The 14744-nt window shown below is 42.0% G+C and overlaps 1 protein-coding gene across 4 annotated transcripts in view; it reads left to right on the top strand.

Moving 5' to 3' along the window:
• Window positions 1–13745, top strand: part of EFNA5 (ephrin A5) — a 291459-nt gene extending 277714 nt beyond the window's left edge. For 3 of the 4 annotated variants that reach the window (XM_066381962.1, XM_066381965.1, XM_066381963.1), the window contains exons 3-5: window positions 3265–3330; window positions 3727–3807; window positions 9317–13745. In XM_066381962.1, the coding sequence (XP_066238059.1) occupies window positions 3265–3330; window positions 3727–3807; window positions 9317–9438 (269 nt within the window). In that variant the 3' untranslated portion in view covers window positions 9439–13745. The remainder of the gene's footprint in view (window positions 1–3264; window positions 3331–3726; window positions 3808–9316) is intronic. The other variant, XM_066381964.1, reaches the window with a different exon arrangement.
• The last annotated feature ends 999 nt before the right edge of the window (window positions 13746–14744 follow it).

Here is a 14744-nt window from a genome sequence, read left to right as displayed (position 1 = left end):
ACCTCTTAATACCACATCTTGCTTGCTAAACCTCCCATTTGGGAACTTGGGGACAAACTGTTTTCATTCTGCCGGTTGCCATGGTTAGCCTCTGGAGGACCTGTAAAACCTTGATTACCGTCCCTTTGATAAACACGTCTGGGATGCTCTCGTGTTCCCAGACAATGCTAGCTCCCTGCCCAAAGCTGTGCTGGTGATATACACTGACCTCAGTTACCACACACATCACTCCTAATGCCCTAGACCATGGTTTGTATTTATGTTCCCAGCTGGAACAATCACAGCACAAAGGAAGTTTGTCTTAAACATCTTTGGATCAGTAGCACCCAATAGGGAAACTGGGGAACTGGCCCATAGTAGGGATGTTAAAAGCATTTGAATGGATGGATGAAGCTGCAATTGTATGTATATAATTACATGTCAGTAATTATTCACTATCAGTTTTCAAATGTTCACTATCAGTTTTCTTTAAAAAGCAGCATAAGAACTTAAATTTTAGCTAAGATAAAGATAATGTTGGTCATTATAAAGGGATGTCTCTAGAATCGTAGGGATTGCTATTTCCTACCTCTTGACAAGAACAGGCACGTTTAAAGTTTTTACTTTCTCATGTCTATCTTCAATTCTTTTCCTCATAATTGATCCCCAGAGGATATTTTTGCAAACTCACTGTAGAGTTATTCTATTTTTCAATTCCCGTTATTTTGCTTTTAATGCTCAATCTTTGGCTTTTGTTTGTGACTGCTAAAGCACTTTGATATTACCTCACAGCTTCAAATATTACTAATGATTAATCTATATTTATAAATGATATAAATGTGGCATCTTTTGTTAGTTAGCTAAGGATTGGGGTTAAAAAACCTGGAACATAACATGGCATAAAGCCACACTCTCTTTTAAGCCTTGCATTAAAAAAATGAGCTTTGCTGATACATGAAAAAAAGATTTTCTCTTCTTCAGTTTGATTTTCAGTGTGGGAAATAAAAAACTGACCTAGCAAGGCACACTCATGGACGTTGGCTCCAAGGGTGAAAAGTGTGCTTTGTGAGCTCAGGTCTAGACTGTAGTCAATTGATTTAATGTAATCTGCATTGTGTACTCACAGTATGTGTGTATAGTCTTTGTTCATCATTTTCTCCCTAAGGATCAGAGTATACTCGTCAAACGGTACTGTACGGTATCAGTCATGGCACCATTGTCATAGCTTTTCTGATGATAGAAAGGAGAAGTCCGGTATGAAAGAGAAGTTTTTATTTTATGTAAATATGAGTACATTTTATATTCTTAATTCACATAAAAATGTAACTCATCCACAGCTAAGTCTAACTGTCCCTCTCTGACAGCTGTGGGGAGCTCTCTTCAGTTTTTCCTGGACAGGAAAACTGTTTGTTGCTGTTTAGTTGTTACAATTTTTATATCCTGGATTTATAGGATTTCTCCAACATATAAACCTGAAAGGCCCACGCTAATTCCAAAAGTTTCCCCTCTAAAACAATGAAATATTTGCTTCTGTCTCGAGCCTGTTATATCTTGCAGTGTCATCGAGAAAAATCTGTTAGTGGGTGACTTCATCTCAGCTCAGAAGTCCGTACCACAGCAATATAAATATCCATGTGTCACTTTATCATACCATCTCTCATGAATAAGACACAAACTACCTCAAGGACCCACAGAATTGGAGTCACCTGTGTGTCTTGTATTGTGACGCATATTTGCAGTTGGGGTCTACAGGAAGGACATCATTTCCTGGATCAAACCACAGAGTGCAAATATTGTACCCCAAATAGCACACTAGTTACTGTAAATGTCAGTAGAGGGAGTTTTTCTGACTTTGATTTAATGAAAGCTACAGCAAAGCCAGCTGTTAACGCTTCTGAACTGCTTGTCAGAGCAAACGGGATATGGGGAAGGCTGAAAAGATGCTTTTTCTCTATACTTTTGCCTTAGAATTAAGAGAGTTTTCAACAGGTTTTGAATACTGACACTAAGGCTTCTTTGCAGCTTGCTATCTTTTAGGTGGTGCATTTATAAATGCACCTCTAGAACAGGGAGCTATAATTACGTGAGGAGATTCGTGTAAATTAGTTTGGAATTTGCCTCTTGAATCCTCTCATCTGCAAAGTAAGCATTGTAGTTTTCTGGCTCCCCCTGAGGAATAGCAAAAGGTGAAAATCAAGGAGAGAGAAGGTACACCACAGACCAGTCGTCTCTTTGTCACTGAGGGTATCACCAAACGAGTTGAAAGCCATGTGTGTGTTGATTGATGTCATCTGCTCTGTCTGAACAAAGAAACCACTTGAAGCAAACACATAGGAAGGAAAGTATGCGGCACTCATTTCTGTAATGTTTGTCATTTCTAGGACGCATTAGTAAACATATGTGATTGTTAAGGGTCCTACCGCCCTTGGAAATCCCTTTGACATTATGCTGTGTGTACTAAGGGGAGATAATCTTTCAAATGCAGGGAGAGATTTCAGTCTTATTATCTTGAAGAGGAGAAGAAAGTTTCTTCCTCAAATGATTTATAACTTGAAACATGTTGTCATGTTTTGGTAAGCCCACATTATTAATTCCATCCTTCTCTGTGGCAGATTTTTAAAAATAAATGTACCATTGCATCGTACTTTCTCAATAGCATATTGTACTTATAATAGCATGATGGAAGTTGCTGGGCTCAGTGTAGTCATATAGAATGTGGAGCCAAGGTCTGCGTAAGCCCTCTAATTGAATTACCTGCAAAGCACTGACAGACAGGCTTTCAGGACAGACAAAGCTCTGCTTTCCCCAGAAGAACTAGGTCGTGTTTAAGTTGGCCTTGGAACTATCTGTGATTGGTTTTTGCCAGCACTTTCGCCTTATGCTCCGTGCCCCCCCCCCGCCCCGTTCCTGCAATAGAGAGGGAGGGGCGCTATGAAAGCAGGAGGGCTCAAGCATTATCTTCTTATTTTAGAGAAAATTGATAACAGATCATGTTAATCAGAAGAGCCTTTGAAATAAAAACCCAAAGTATTTTCTGTACATTACCAACATTCTTGCATGATTCTTTCTTTATTGTATTGAAAAGAGAACACGGGTAGGAAAGTAGCCCTTTCTGTAAGAGTCTACATCAATCAGAAAAGTATTTTTGTTTTAACTTCTGGGAAGAATTAGAGCAAGCTCCACTTCTTCAGGAAAGAATTGACTGCAGACCATTTGCATTTGAAAATGAGGAGTAATCTGTTGTTCTCGCCTTTCTCTCTCACTCTCTTTTTGTTTTATCCACAGCCTCTGCAATCCCAGATAACGGAAGAAGGTCCTGTCTAAAGCTCAAAGTCTTTGTGAGACCAACAAGTAAGTTCACTAGAGTGAGCTTCAGAGGGTGGCTTCACTCCGCATGCTTTATTGTGTGGTCTGATTCACAGCGGTGGAACTTTTTTTACTGTTAAATCCTGTGTGGTATCTGTTTTGTATATCAACATCCATGTTTTAGTTTTCATCAGATTTTTTCTCATCATTCTTCATGATGCTTTTTTTTTTTAAGTACACAGCAGTTGCTAACTTGTTGTTTCTTAGACTGTTGTATGTGCACAGCAAATGGGAACAATATTGGCATTTGGATACATGCCATTGATTGTAAAACAATCTTTACGTAAATAAAAAGAAAAAATAGAGAGAAAGAGAAAAAAAACGGGAGTTTAAGGGTGTCTGCACTAACATATTTGGCTGTTATCTCTATTTTTGTTATAGATAGCTGTGTGAAAACTATAGGTGTTCATGATCGTGTTTTCGATGTTAACGACAAAGTAGAAAATTCATTAGAACCAGCAGGTTAGTATGCTTAGAGAATCTCTTTTAACAAGTGCATCTCTCTGGTGCTTCAGTCCTTTTTTCCTTTCTTCCTCCTCCGCATGTTTGCATGTTAGAGGTTGCTCTGCTTTTTGCTCATTGCTAGCAATGCTAATATTCTATTCTACCTCATTCCTCCAGGTTCTATGTGGAGTGCATGTTAGATCAAATGACTTTTCTTTTTTGGACATGGGTTTGATATAATGCAGTATCCTAACGTAGAGCCCCATCAAAATACTAAATTCTCGCTACTTTTTACTCTATCCTCTGAGCATGCTGGTGAGTCACTGTGAATATTAATGGATCGGTTTTCATATAAGACAAAACAATTTTCAATGGTATTTTCTTATAAAATTTTATTTTATATTATGTCCAAGCCTGTGGATAAAAGTAATAAGATTGTTATTTCAGAAAATAGTAACTAATTCAAAATACTTAGTTTTCTCTAGAAATTCACATTCATCACTGATCTAACAAACTTCATTTTATTTCAAATATTATTTGTGTTATTGTTAATAGTAATTGATTTGGAGAATAATCATGTTGCCTCCTAGTACCATAAATTCACACACCTGCTGCTCCCACAAATGTAGTAGTAGCTTATCAAGGCAAATGTGATTGATTATTGAGACAAACTAAGTATTAAGGTTAGATTTTTTTTCTAACTTCCACATACCCAAACTTTCCCATTACTGTGAAGAAAAATAAAACCCACAGAAGCACTCATTGAAGTATTTACACTAAAGAATACTGTATGTAAAACTATAAACTGTCCACTTGGTTATAAATTTAACCTGGCTATTTACTACAACTATAGACTACAGGGAGTGGGAACCCCTTACCCATTCTTCATTGAGGGGTGTGCCTTGATACCCCATATGTTCGCTTTCCTGTGGGTTTCTTCCCTTGCCCTACTTGCTTGAAATCTTTACTGGTTTCCTTGTCCTTCTCCTAGAATCATCTCAAACCTTAAGGGAAATAAAATTATTTCCTCGCCACAGAGAGACGGAAGCACTTCCCTTCCCCCATTACATAAACAGAGACTTTCTTTCACCTGTTTGCAGTAGCACTTTTTTTTTAGGCTCCTAGAAATTGCAGGGTGGTGAGGTCCACTTTATCCTTTGAGTATTGCTACTGGGACACACAGTCAATGAGCCTTAGGGAAACTCAGCCTGAGTGAATGCTGTGCCTCAGGACATACAATAGCTCTCTCGTTGTAACTGACAGGAGGAGTTAGGTTTTTCCCCCCAAGCATTCTTGTTTTTCTAAGTCAGGAGTCTTACCCAGAGCACAAATGAGCGGTGTGCACAATGAGCTCTCAGAGGCCCTCCTGGCTCCCTAGTGATCAGTTACCTGCTTTAGAAAGTTGAAAGGAATGAGTGCTGACATGGAGACATTTTAATTGTGTCCTGGAAGCATCACTGTGGTTTTTCAAGGTACCAGATTCCTCACAATCCCGAGGACATGGGCCATCATCGGCTCCGTGAGTTAGATGGGATGTCTTGTAAGGACCACAGCTTGTACAGTCTTCCTTTTTTTTTTTTTTTTTTAAAGATGGAAACAGGGAGAGACAGTCAGACAGACTCCCGCATGCGCCCGGACCAGGATCCACCCGGCACGCCCACCAGGGGCGAAGCTCTGCCCATCAGGGGGCAATGCTCTGCCCCTCCTGGGCATCGCTCTGCCGCGACCAGAGCCACTCTAGCACCTGGGGCAGAGGCCAAGGAGCCATCCCCAGCGTCTGGCCATCTTTGCTCCAATGGAGCCTTGGCTGCGGGAGGGGAAGAAAGAGACAGAGAGGAAGGAGGGGGTGGAGAAGCAAATGGGCGCTTCTCCTATGTGCCCTGGCCGGGAATCGAACCCGGGTCCCCCGCACGCCATGCCGACACTCTACCGCTGAGCCAACTGGCCAGGGCCCACTCTTCCTTTTATAACTGACACTTACCCAGGTCACATTGCTATTTAGAGATAGATCCAGGTTTAACATTCAGATCTCTCAACTCCCATTCCAACATCAACATTAAAGTAGGATTCTCTTACCTGTTATTAGAGATGTTCATAAAGAGAACGTTACTCTCTTGGCTTTGTTAATGCCATGCACAGAATGATCAGCAAAATTGCACATGCTATAAGTAACTTATAAACATAAGTTACCTCGAATAACGATTTTCTGGTGCACATTATTATAGAATGTAGGCATAACTTTCCAATAATATCTTTTCCAGGTAAATTCCATTGCCTATCAAAAAGGCTATTTAGAAACATAACAGATAGTATGTTTTTCTCTGCTACTAAAGAGGCACACTGAGGACCACTCTGCCAATAGGAAAATTACCTTTGACTTCAACTAATGATAAAATGCAACATATTAAGATGCATTCCCACGTGAACATATTTCATTGTCTTCTGGGAAACAGGCTCTTTTTCACTGAGCATTTAAAAATCCATAATGCCCCCCAAATCTGTGCAACTATAGCTGATGGAAGTTTAACAGATGTAGTCAGGGAGAGTGTGGGGAGGAGAGGCGTGGCCATGCAGGTGTACCTGCACAGGTATACATGCAGGAAAATCTAAGTCAGCCATGACTGTATTTAAGGGCTTTCTGCTGAGCATCTTCACTGAAAGAGGCAAGGTTGCACTACATCCCTAACTATATAAATGCAATACTAAATTTAAGTACTTCTCCTTACTCTGTAGGAAACTCAGTCGGATTTGTAGCTCTGCAACACTGTGAAGGACTGAGCGTAGACCCAGACTTGATGAATGCGTCAAGCCTGACAGGGTTCCGCTGCATGTTCTCGGCAATGTGTACTAATTCACCTGTCTTCGGAATGTGTTTGTCTTCGATGTCTGCTTGCACACTCTGCCTGCCAGTTTCCTATCCTCAGGGATACAGGATGATCTCAGGGCAGACATATGCCACATAATATGCTCCAAAATATTGCTAGTGTCCTCCCAGTTAACCCTCATGTTGTAGAATCCGGTAGCCGGGAAGGAAGACTTGATTTGGCCTCTGAAGAGGAAGGCCACAGTCACTGTTCCAGGTGTTAGAAATTCTCCCACATTTAAGGTGTAATTTCCATTGGGAGAGATCTTGCTTCCTCTTAGAATTTAGAAATTGTTTGGATTTACCCAAATGGCAGCATGTTTCTCATATTGCTGCTTGGGGGCCATAGACTCTCCTAATGGGGAGGCCCTGTTTTAATCAAAGCGTGCTTTGTGGAATCCTGAGCCAGGACCGGCATGCTGCAGGGAGAGCAGAAGAACCGTGATGCCCTGATGGGACAGATTTTCCCCCTTTGAGGGCAAGAGAGTCCTTACTGGCTGGTTGCTTAGAAAAGGCTGATTTCAAAGATGGTCCACAATTAGAGGACTGAAAAGCTCCTTTAGCCTTCTGTTCACTTATAGGAAAAGCAGGTGCTGTCCTCTCAGTGTGCTGTGGGCCTGGAGCCATGGGCAGCCCTACTGAGCACCCTGGAGAAACGGACAGGGCTGGTCCCCTGCAACCTCACACTGGATACCTTGGTGGTACTTGGGTACCTTTTAGCAGTACACTTCCAACCTCGAGGACAGGATAATAGCTTAGTAAAGATAAGGTGGAGGAGAACCCAATAGCCGATGTAATTGTAGTGTATAAAGTAAGTGGTTATTTCAAAATGCACTCTGCAATCCTCAGGATTCATGGTCCCTTCATAATTAAGCCTGAAGTACTCTATTGTTGTGACTGACATACTATTGGTACTCTTAAGAATGATTTGGATTTTAATTTCAGGGCTATTAAGGGCTTTTACATTTACCTCCTGTTAAGTACAGACTTAATATCTTTGCCAAGCTGAGCAGAGAAAAAAAGAGTCCACAAGTATTTGGCTATACTCTGTGGGGCTTTATATTTTCCTCTGCATCCATTTAACTTCCCATTCTTGCATTCTAACTCTTTCTGGTCTCCTCAGCTAACAGCCACTGTGTGCAGGCTTGCCAGGGAGGGAAGCAGATCTGGCTGAGGGCTGCAGCAGCAGCTGTGAGGCTAGGACAAGCTAGGCAGGAGCCCTCCAGGCCAGGAGACTCCAGGCCGAGAAACATATTTCTTAGTTCCTAGTAGGAATGAACGTGATGAACAGAAACAGCCCACACGAGCATCTCTGAGGCAGGGGCTGCAAAGTGGTCACTTTAGGACAAATAACAGGGAGCATGACTCCACCCAGTGAGGAAAAGGCATCCTTCTTGTGACACGGTGTGTGGGATGAAAATATAAGCAAACTTAAAACAACAGACAGCTGAGCCATGAAGGAATTTGAGGTGGGTCATTCAGGGGTATTTAGGAATTATCCTTTGAGGTCTACAGAATGGAGAACCACCACTAGAGTCTCACTTGTCACCATTCTGACTGCTGAGCGAAGCCAGGTTGACAGGCGGAGCTCCTACAGGAAGGGCCTCTGACGCTGAAATACAATTGACCACAGAACCTCACCGCTGGCCCCACAGACATGCAGTTCGGAGGTCACCTAGTCTAAAAGCATCAGTTAGGCCAGGTGGAAGGAAGGCGCTGTGCAATGTACCAGAGCATAGCAGGCTCAGAGGCAGCCTCCAAGCTCTCTGGGTGCTGATTGCTGCAGAGTGCCCGTATCACAGGTAAGCCTGTTAATCATGCAGCTCAGGGAGGCGGTCCATGCACGGCAGAGGCACCCTCAGAGAACACTGCATCACTGAATAAAAGAAGCTTACCTTCACTTAATCCATTTTGTTTAGAGGAAAATATGCATCTGTGCTGATAATTTATGTGCCAAGCTTCAGCCTGATAAAAATAAAAATAGTTAAGTTCAAGTAATTTAATCCTGGAGCTACAGGGTTTGTAATGGAAATAGCACCATAATTGATGCCTAATTGTAAGCAAACCAGCGGGCACTGAAGTTATTGAGGTTTAGTGGGTCTTATGTATAGTTTATTTTAAAAGCTGTTGCTTTGGCATTTGATTTTTCATATTTGAAAATTAATCTAGGCTTCCAACAACCAAGCATTTAACACTAATTCTATGAACCTGCTTAAAATAAAAATGGACAGTCCACTGCGGTTAACCACTAATATTCCAGCGTTAACTGTCCCCACCCCGAACATTACTATTAACTGTCCCCACCCTGAACATTACTAGCTTCTTTGTGGCATCTTGGGTTTAAAAGGTACATTCAGATATCTCAGGTTTGTGTGAGGTGTGCCTGATTGCTGGCAAACCATATGCCAAAGGTTATAGTGTGTGAATTTTCCCTCCTCAATTTTTAAGGAAACTATTTGTATTTCTGAGAAAGTCCAATGTTCTCTGCCTCTCCTTTGTTTGCTGTAAATAATGAGTGATTATGCAGACATGAAAGTCAATGGTGGCACAAGGTTCATTACCTTACTTTACAGAGGGTGGCGAGGGCTGTTAACAGCAGGCTGCTGCAAGAGAGTTATTAAGGATGTGAAATCTCATCGGAATGTGTGCTTTCTATCTGAACAGATGACACCGTACATGAGTCAGCCGAGCCATCCCGCGGTGAGAACGCGGCACAGACACCAAGGATACCCAGCCGCCTTTTGGCAATCCTACTGTTCCTCCTGGCGATGCTTTTGACATTATAGCACAGTCTCCTCCCGTCACCTGTCACAGAAAACACCAGGGTCTTGGAACACCAGAGATCCACCTAACTGCTCATCCTAAGAAGGGACTTGTTATTGGTTTTTTGGCAGATGTCAGATTTTTGTTTTCTTTCTTTCAGCCTGAATTCTAAGCAACGACTTGGGGCCATGGCGGGGAGGGGGCTAAAGTAGTTGCTGCCTCCCTCACCCCACCCCACTCCCAGCCCTTGCCCTTGACTTTTCTCACCCCTTTCAAATTAAATGGACTCCAGATAAAAATGCCAAATTGTTGTAGTGACACCAGTGGTCATCAGCTCCTGTGCATTCTCCTCTGAGAGCTGCCCTCCTGTTAGCGCACTGCGGACAAGGAAGGATAGGGGCAGGTGCAGCCAGAGGTGGCGAGAGGCCCGGGGGGCTTCTCCTCTGCCATGCGATACCCATGCCTTCTCGTTCGGGACTGTAGGATGCTCCCATAGGGCGTCATGTCACCATGTCAAGTCCAGAGGGGAGGTATTAAGAACAGATTTAAGATTATACCATTTCCTCTAGGAGTGTATAAATGAACAGGCTTCTAAAAGGTTGAGACACTGTTTTTCTTTTTTCTTTTTTTAAGATGACTGTCTTAAAGCATTCTTAACAGCAAAACCGTGCTCCATAAAAGAAGCCTTTTTTTTCTAGGAGATGGGTGGTTTTCCAGAATACTAGCACAGAGCAAGTGTGAAATCAGAGAAAACTTAAGTTTGGCGGGGCTGTGTACGTACGAGTGCCTCTAATTATTTTGGTGACTGGACAGTGTACGCCAGATATTTTCCCCTTTGAATACAGATCATCATGGTGCTACAACCTTTTTTTTTTTTTTAAAGAAACTCAAAGAGGCATTTTTATGAATAAAGTGACCTTCCCCAAGGCTGACAAGCCAGGGTTGATGAGTGCATAATGGAATAGCTTTGGATACTCCTCTGGGGCACAATACGTACCAAGGAAAAGGTGTCCGTGGCCAGAGGAGCTGTGATTTGGCTTTACTGGGGCGCCAGTGTGCTGTGGCCTTTCCCCGCCCCCACCCTCACACCCACGCTCCGCTGCCCGACCCCAGGGGCTCAGACACTAATTCCTGCCACCGGAGAGTCAGTCAGCACTACTTGGGAGGGCTAAAGGGAAATTTGGAATAAAAATTCCAAAGTGTGGAATAAAAAAAAAATTCAAGTGTTGATTTTATATTCTTTCCCTTTCTGACACAGCCTGAAGCGTAGGGGGAACATATGTTTATCTGTGGGAGATAAACAAGATGGAGTCCCAAAGACTTTAACAAAATATTTTTTTAAAAATCCACTAGAATAGAAAATACATTATTTAGATATACTTTATGCTGAGAGTGAGTATATATGCTTGTCCTATTTAAACTTGTGAGAAAAAGTGGTATCCCTTGATACATTTAGAAATATGGGGGGGGGGGCTATCCTGTTTCATTCTGGGGGTGGGGCTGAAGGAGACTAAGTGCAGGATGACCCTGTGGAAGGAATCTCAGCGTGGCCAGCGAGGGGGTGTTTCCAGTTAGTTACCAGGAAATGCAAGCCTTGGGGTTTCTGCTGGGGAGGCTGTCGTGAACTTCGTACTCTGAAGCCGAGACAGGGACAAGCGTCAGACCAGTGGAAAAGAAATCTTGCCTTTTTTGCTGTTGCACGACATATCAACAGAAACCATGCCTTTCGAAACAAAAGAAGTGTGATGATCATGTAAGATGTGAAAAATTGGAAGAATTTCAGCAAAATAAGGTTTTTTAAAATATATTTTTTAAATATGTAAAAAAAAGGGGGGGAGTCATAGTATGGCGAGATTTCTCAAATGGGAATTTGTTAAGAATTGTGAGTCGTTCTGAATTAAAAAAGTATGTGGGCGAAAGGCAGCTGTAAAGATACTGCACCCTGGAGAGTTGTACACATGTTGAAATGTAATCTGGGCTTACCTGAGCCGTTTGGAGTGGACGTTACTGCTGGGTCTGTTTGCACATGGAGCCTGTGAGTGGGGCTGCTGGCCTCGCAGACATGACCAGCCCTGTCTCCCAGACACACGGAACTTCTCTGCAGTGTCAGAGTCTTATCACAGAAGGCAGCCACCATTTCGCTGAAACAGAAAATTCACAGCATTGGATTCTTTTTTTCCTCTAACTATTTATATGCTCAACTCTCTTAGTTAATATCCAATAATACTTTTCTTTTATTAATAGTTACAGGCTTGTTGGTCCAGTGGGATTTGAGTAGGGGGGGGGGGGTGAAGAGATAGTCAATAGAACCAAAATAATGCTGCATGTTCTATAACCACAAGCAAATCAGATGCTCCTGTAATGATTCATTAGTCGTAACTATATTCGCAGTGCTAATTTTGTTTTAGAAATGGTGACTTCTGTGGTTGCTCTAGCAATTTGTCTCTAACAAATGATGAAATAATTACTCACGGCCCTCTCTGCCACTCTTTCATTTTTCACAGTGAAATTAGACTGCTTTACTTCACCATTGTGCCACTACAAATTAAGTTAAAAACAGAGACATAAGTAGCAAGACTCTCCCCACCAGTAGACAGTGTGCTACTCTCCCTATCAGTGATGTAATTGTAGGTAATGTGCTGCGGAATTTTCAAAAAGATGATGATTGGTATCAGACAGTTTTCATCTTGTCCAAAAAGTGCGGGTGGACTTTTGCGGTGTTACAAACCTCTGGGGGCTTCAGGAGGATGTTGATGCAGCTTTGTAGCAGTTTTTAATTTCAAAAACAATTCAAAAGACTGAGGGGCAGCCTTAGCTGCCTCTCAGCCCCAGTTAGTCAAACCCCAGCAACCTCTGCCCCTGGTTGCCTAGGGCTTTGCAACACGAAGCAGGGAAATAAGGATCTGTCTGTTTAGTGGATACCGTGTATCCTTTAATAGACCAGGTAACAGTTCGTGTTAGTTTAGACTATTGTTTTGTACTGTACTTTCTTGGGTGGCAGAGGAAAGAAAAGTAAAGCATTAAAAAAAAAAAAAACTACGTTCTTTAAATTCTGTATTATTAGCAACCTCTGTTGTATATAGTGTTTGATAATAAAGTATTAATTTGATTCTTATGTCTTTTGTAAGTGAGAACAATAGTCTTTCAGGATACAAAACACGCATTGAGGCTTTGAAACATCCAATGTAAACTTGCTTGAGAAGAGTCACAAAGGCCGAGACATTGCTCCACACAGGACTCACTGCGCTTCCAATCTTAGGACACCATCATCTTGGGACCTGGAACAACATGACTTTTTTGATTACTATTTTATCCTCAGTGTTCTCAGGGTCTGATGTTGGAGCCCTATGGGGTGTGTGTGTGTGTGTGTGTGTGTGTGTGTGTGTGTGTGTGTTCCACCCCGGCATGTTGGTTTGAAAAGGTTTAGGGAATTTAGAAACGATTCTGTACTTGGTTAGGTTCGGTTCGTGGTGGTTTTCAGTTTCATTTCTCCCCAGGAAGAGTCTCACCAGGATCACACAACCCAGGTATGGGAAAGGTAGCAAACAGCCTCATCGGGAAGGTCAAATGAGGGTGAGGGTTGTTCCCTCGGTGTCATTGTGAAAGGGTTACACACTACCTGTGAATTTCCAGGAAACTTTGTTTTTTCTCTGGTGCTTTAGCAACAGCTGCAACGAGTTTTATTAGTTTCTCTCAAATTAGAAAAACAGTTTAAACTCCTCCCCTCCGCTCATTGGTCTCAGAGCTGTAGTCACTAGCTTTTCTTTTGAAAACCACCTCCACCAGCACCACTTGCCTACAACCCCCTTTTATTTCTTATGTTTATTTTTTTTTGTTTCTCTCCTTCCTCTCATGATTTGTTTTCCTCAGAACCGTGAATGGTCAGGTCTGTCTCTGGTTTGGCATCACTGAGTTTTTCCCAGGCATTTGCCCTGGAGCTGCTCGGATGTGAGACAAATCTCCCTACAATGGGCTTGCTCCCATTGTCTGTACAGTTTAATAGATGCTGGCATGTTGGAGGTTACCCATGAGTCAAAATCCGCTTTCCATGCTTACTCTTGACACCTCATTGAAGCCACTCATTGTGTGTGTGTCTGGGTGTGAAGTCCAGCTCCGTGTGGTCCTGTGCTTGTAAACCCTGCTTTGCAGTTCCTTTGCACTTACTCATCCAGTGCTGTTTTGAAATGCTGACATTATAGAAACGTAAAAGGAAATGTAAAAAAAACCCCACAAAAACCCACACACAAACAAACCCATACATTCTGTATTTGTATATACACGTGTCCGTACAAGTATACCTAAATAAAATTAAAGATTTTCATCATTTTAATTGGAGCCCTCCTTCTACTTCTTTGTTCCTTGAATGATGCCTTTATTTCAGGGGATACTTGTACTCTGCTGATTTTTCAAACTCTTTGTGGACAGGAAAGATAATAGGACATGCACAAGAGACAGCCTGAGAAGCTCAAAGAATGCAGGGTTAAAAATAGCCACGTATCGAGGCACATTCCAGATATTCTGATGAGAGAATGGTGAAATTTCACCCTTGTCTCCGTATTTGAGCCTTAAAATAGGTGCTGTGACAAGCCCTGCATCCTAAAATGGCTATTAAGTATAAGAGCTTATGTTCTTTTACTCTGCATATATTTTTTTCATCCCATCAAGAAAAAGACATAAACATTGCCCTGGCCAGTATCTTAGAGTTCAGAAAGAAAGAATGACCGTTCTAACAATAATCCCTTCAATACAACCCAAACCTCAATTCCTACTATCAAGGAAGAATGAACTTAACCACTGTGCGATCTTGGGCAAGTCATACAATATCTCTGGGCCTTGATTTCCTTAAATAACAGGGTTGTAACATTGATTTGTTTGATTTTCTGAATATTGCCCTTGCTAGGTACTGTCAAGCCCATTTTGCATCTGAGTGATGTGAGTTTTTGTCTCTGATAACGACATGGCTATAAGCACATTTTGAAATTTTCACCTGTAGAGGGAAAAAGTTTGAACTATCTGATATAATACACACCTAATACATTTCAAGACTTGGCTTTAATTCTACCATGTTAACATTAAACCCATTGAAACCCTATTATATTTATTTGACAGGACACTAAAAATTCATAACTTACTATAACCATTTCTGATAATGAAGAATGATAGCTTTTGACCTGACTTGTGATGGCGCGGTGGATAAAGCGTCGACCTGGAACGCTGAGGTCGCCAGTTCGAATCGAAACCCTGCACTTGTCTGGTCAAGGCACATATAGGGGTTGATACTTCCTGGTCCTCCCACCTTTCTCTCTCTCCCCCCCCACCTTTCTAAAAT

This window comes from Saccopteryx leptura, chromosome 4 (genome assembly GCF_036850995.1).
Source record: "Saccopteryx leptura isolate mSacLep1 chromosome 4, mSacLep1_pri_phased_curated, whole genome shotgun sequence".
NCBI lineage: Eukaryota > Metazoa > Chordata > Mammalia > Chiroptera > Emballonuridae > Saccopteryx > Saccopteryx leptura.
The sequence above is the reverse complement of the archived record's forward strand: the minus strand, read 5'-3'. Positions and strand labels throughout refer to the sequence as shown.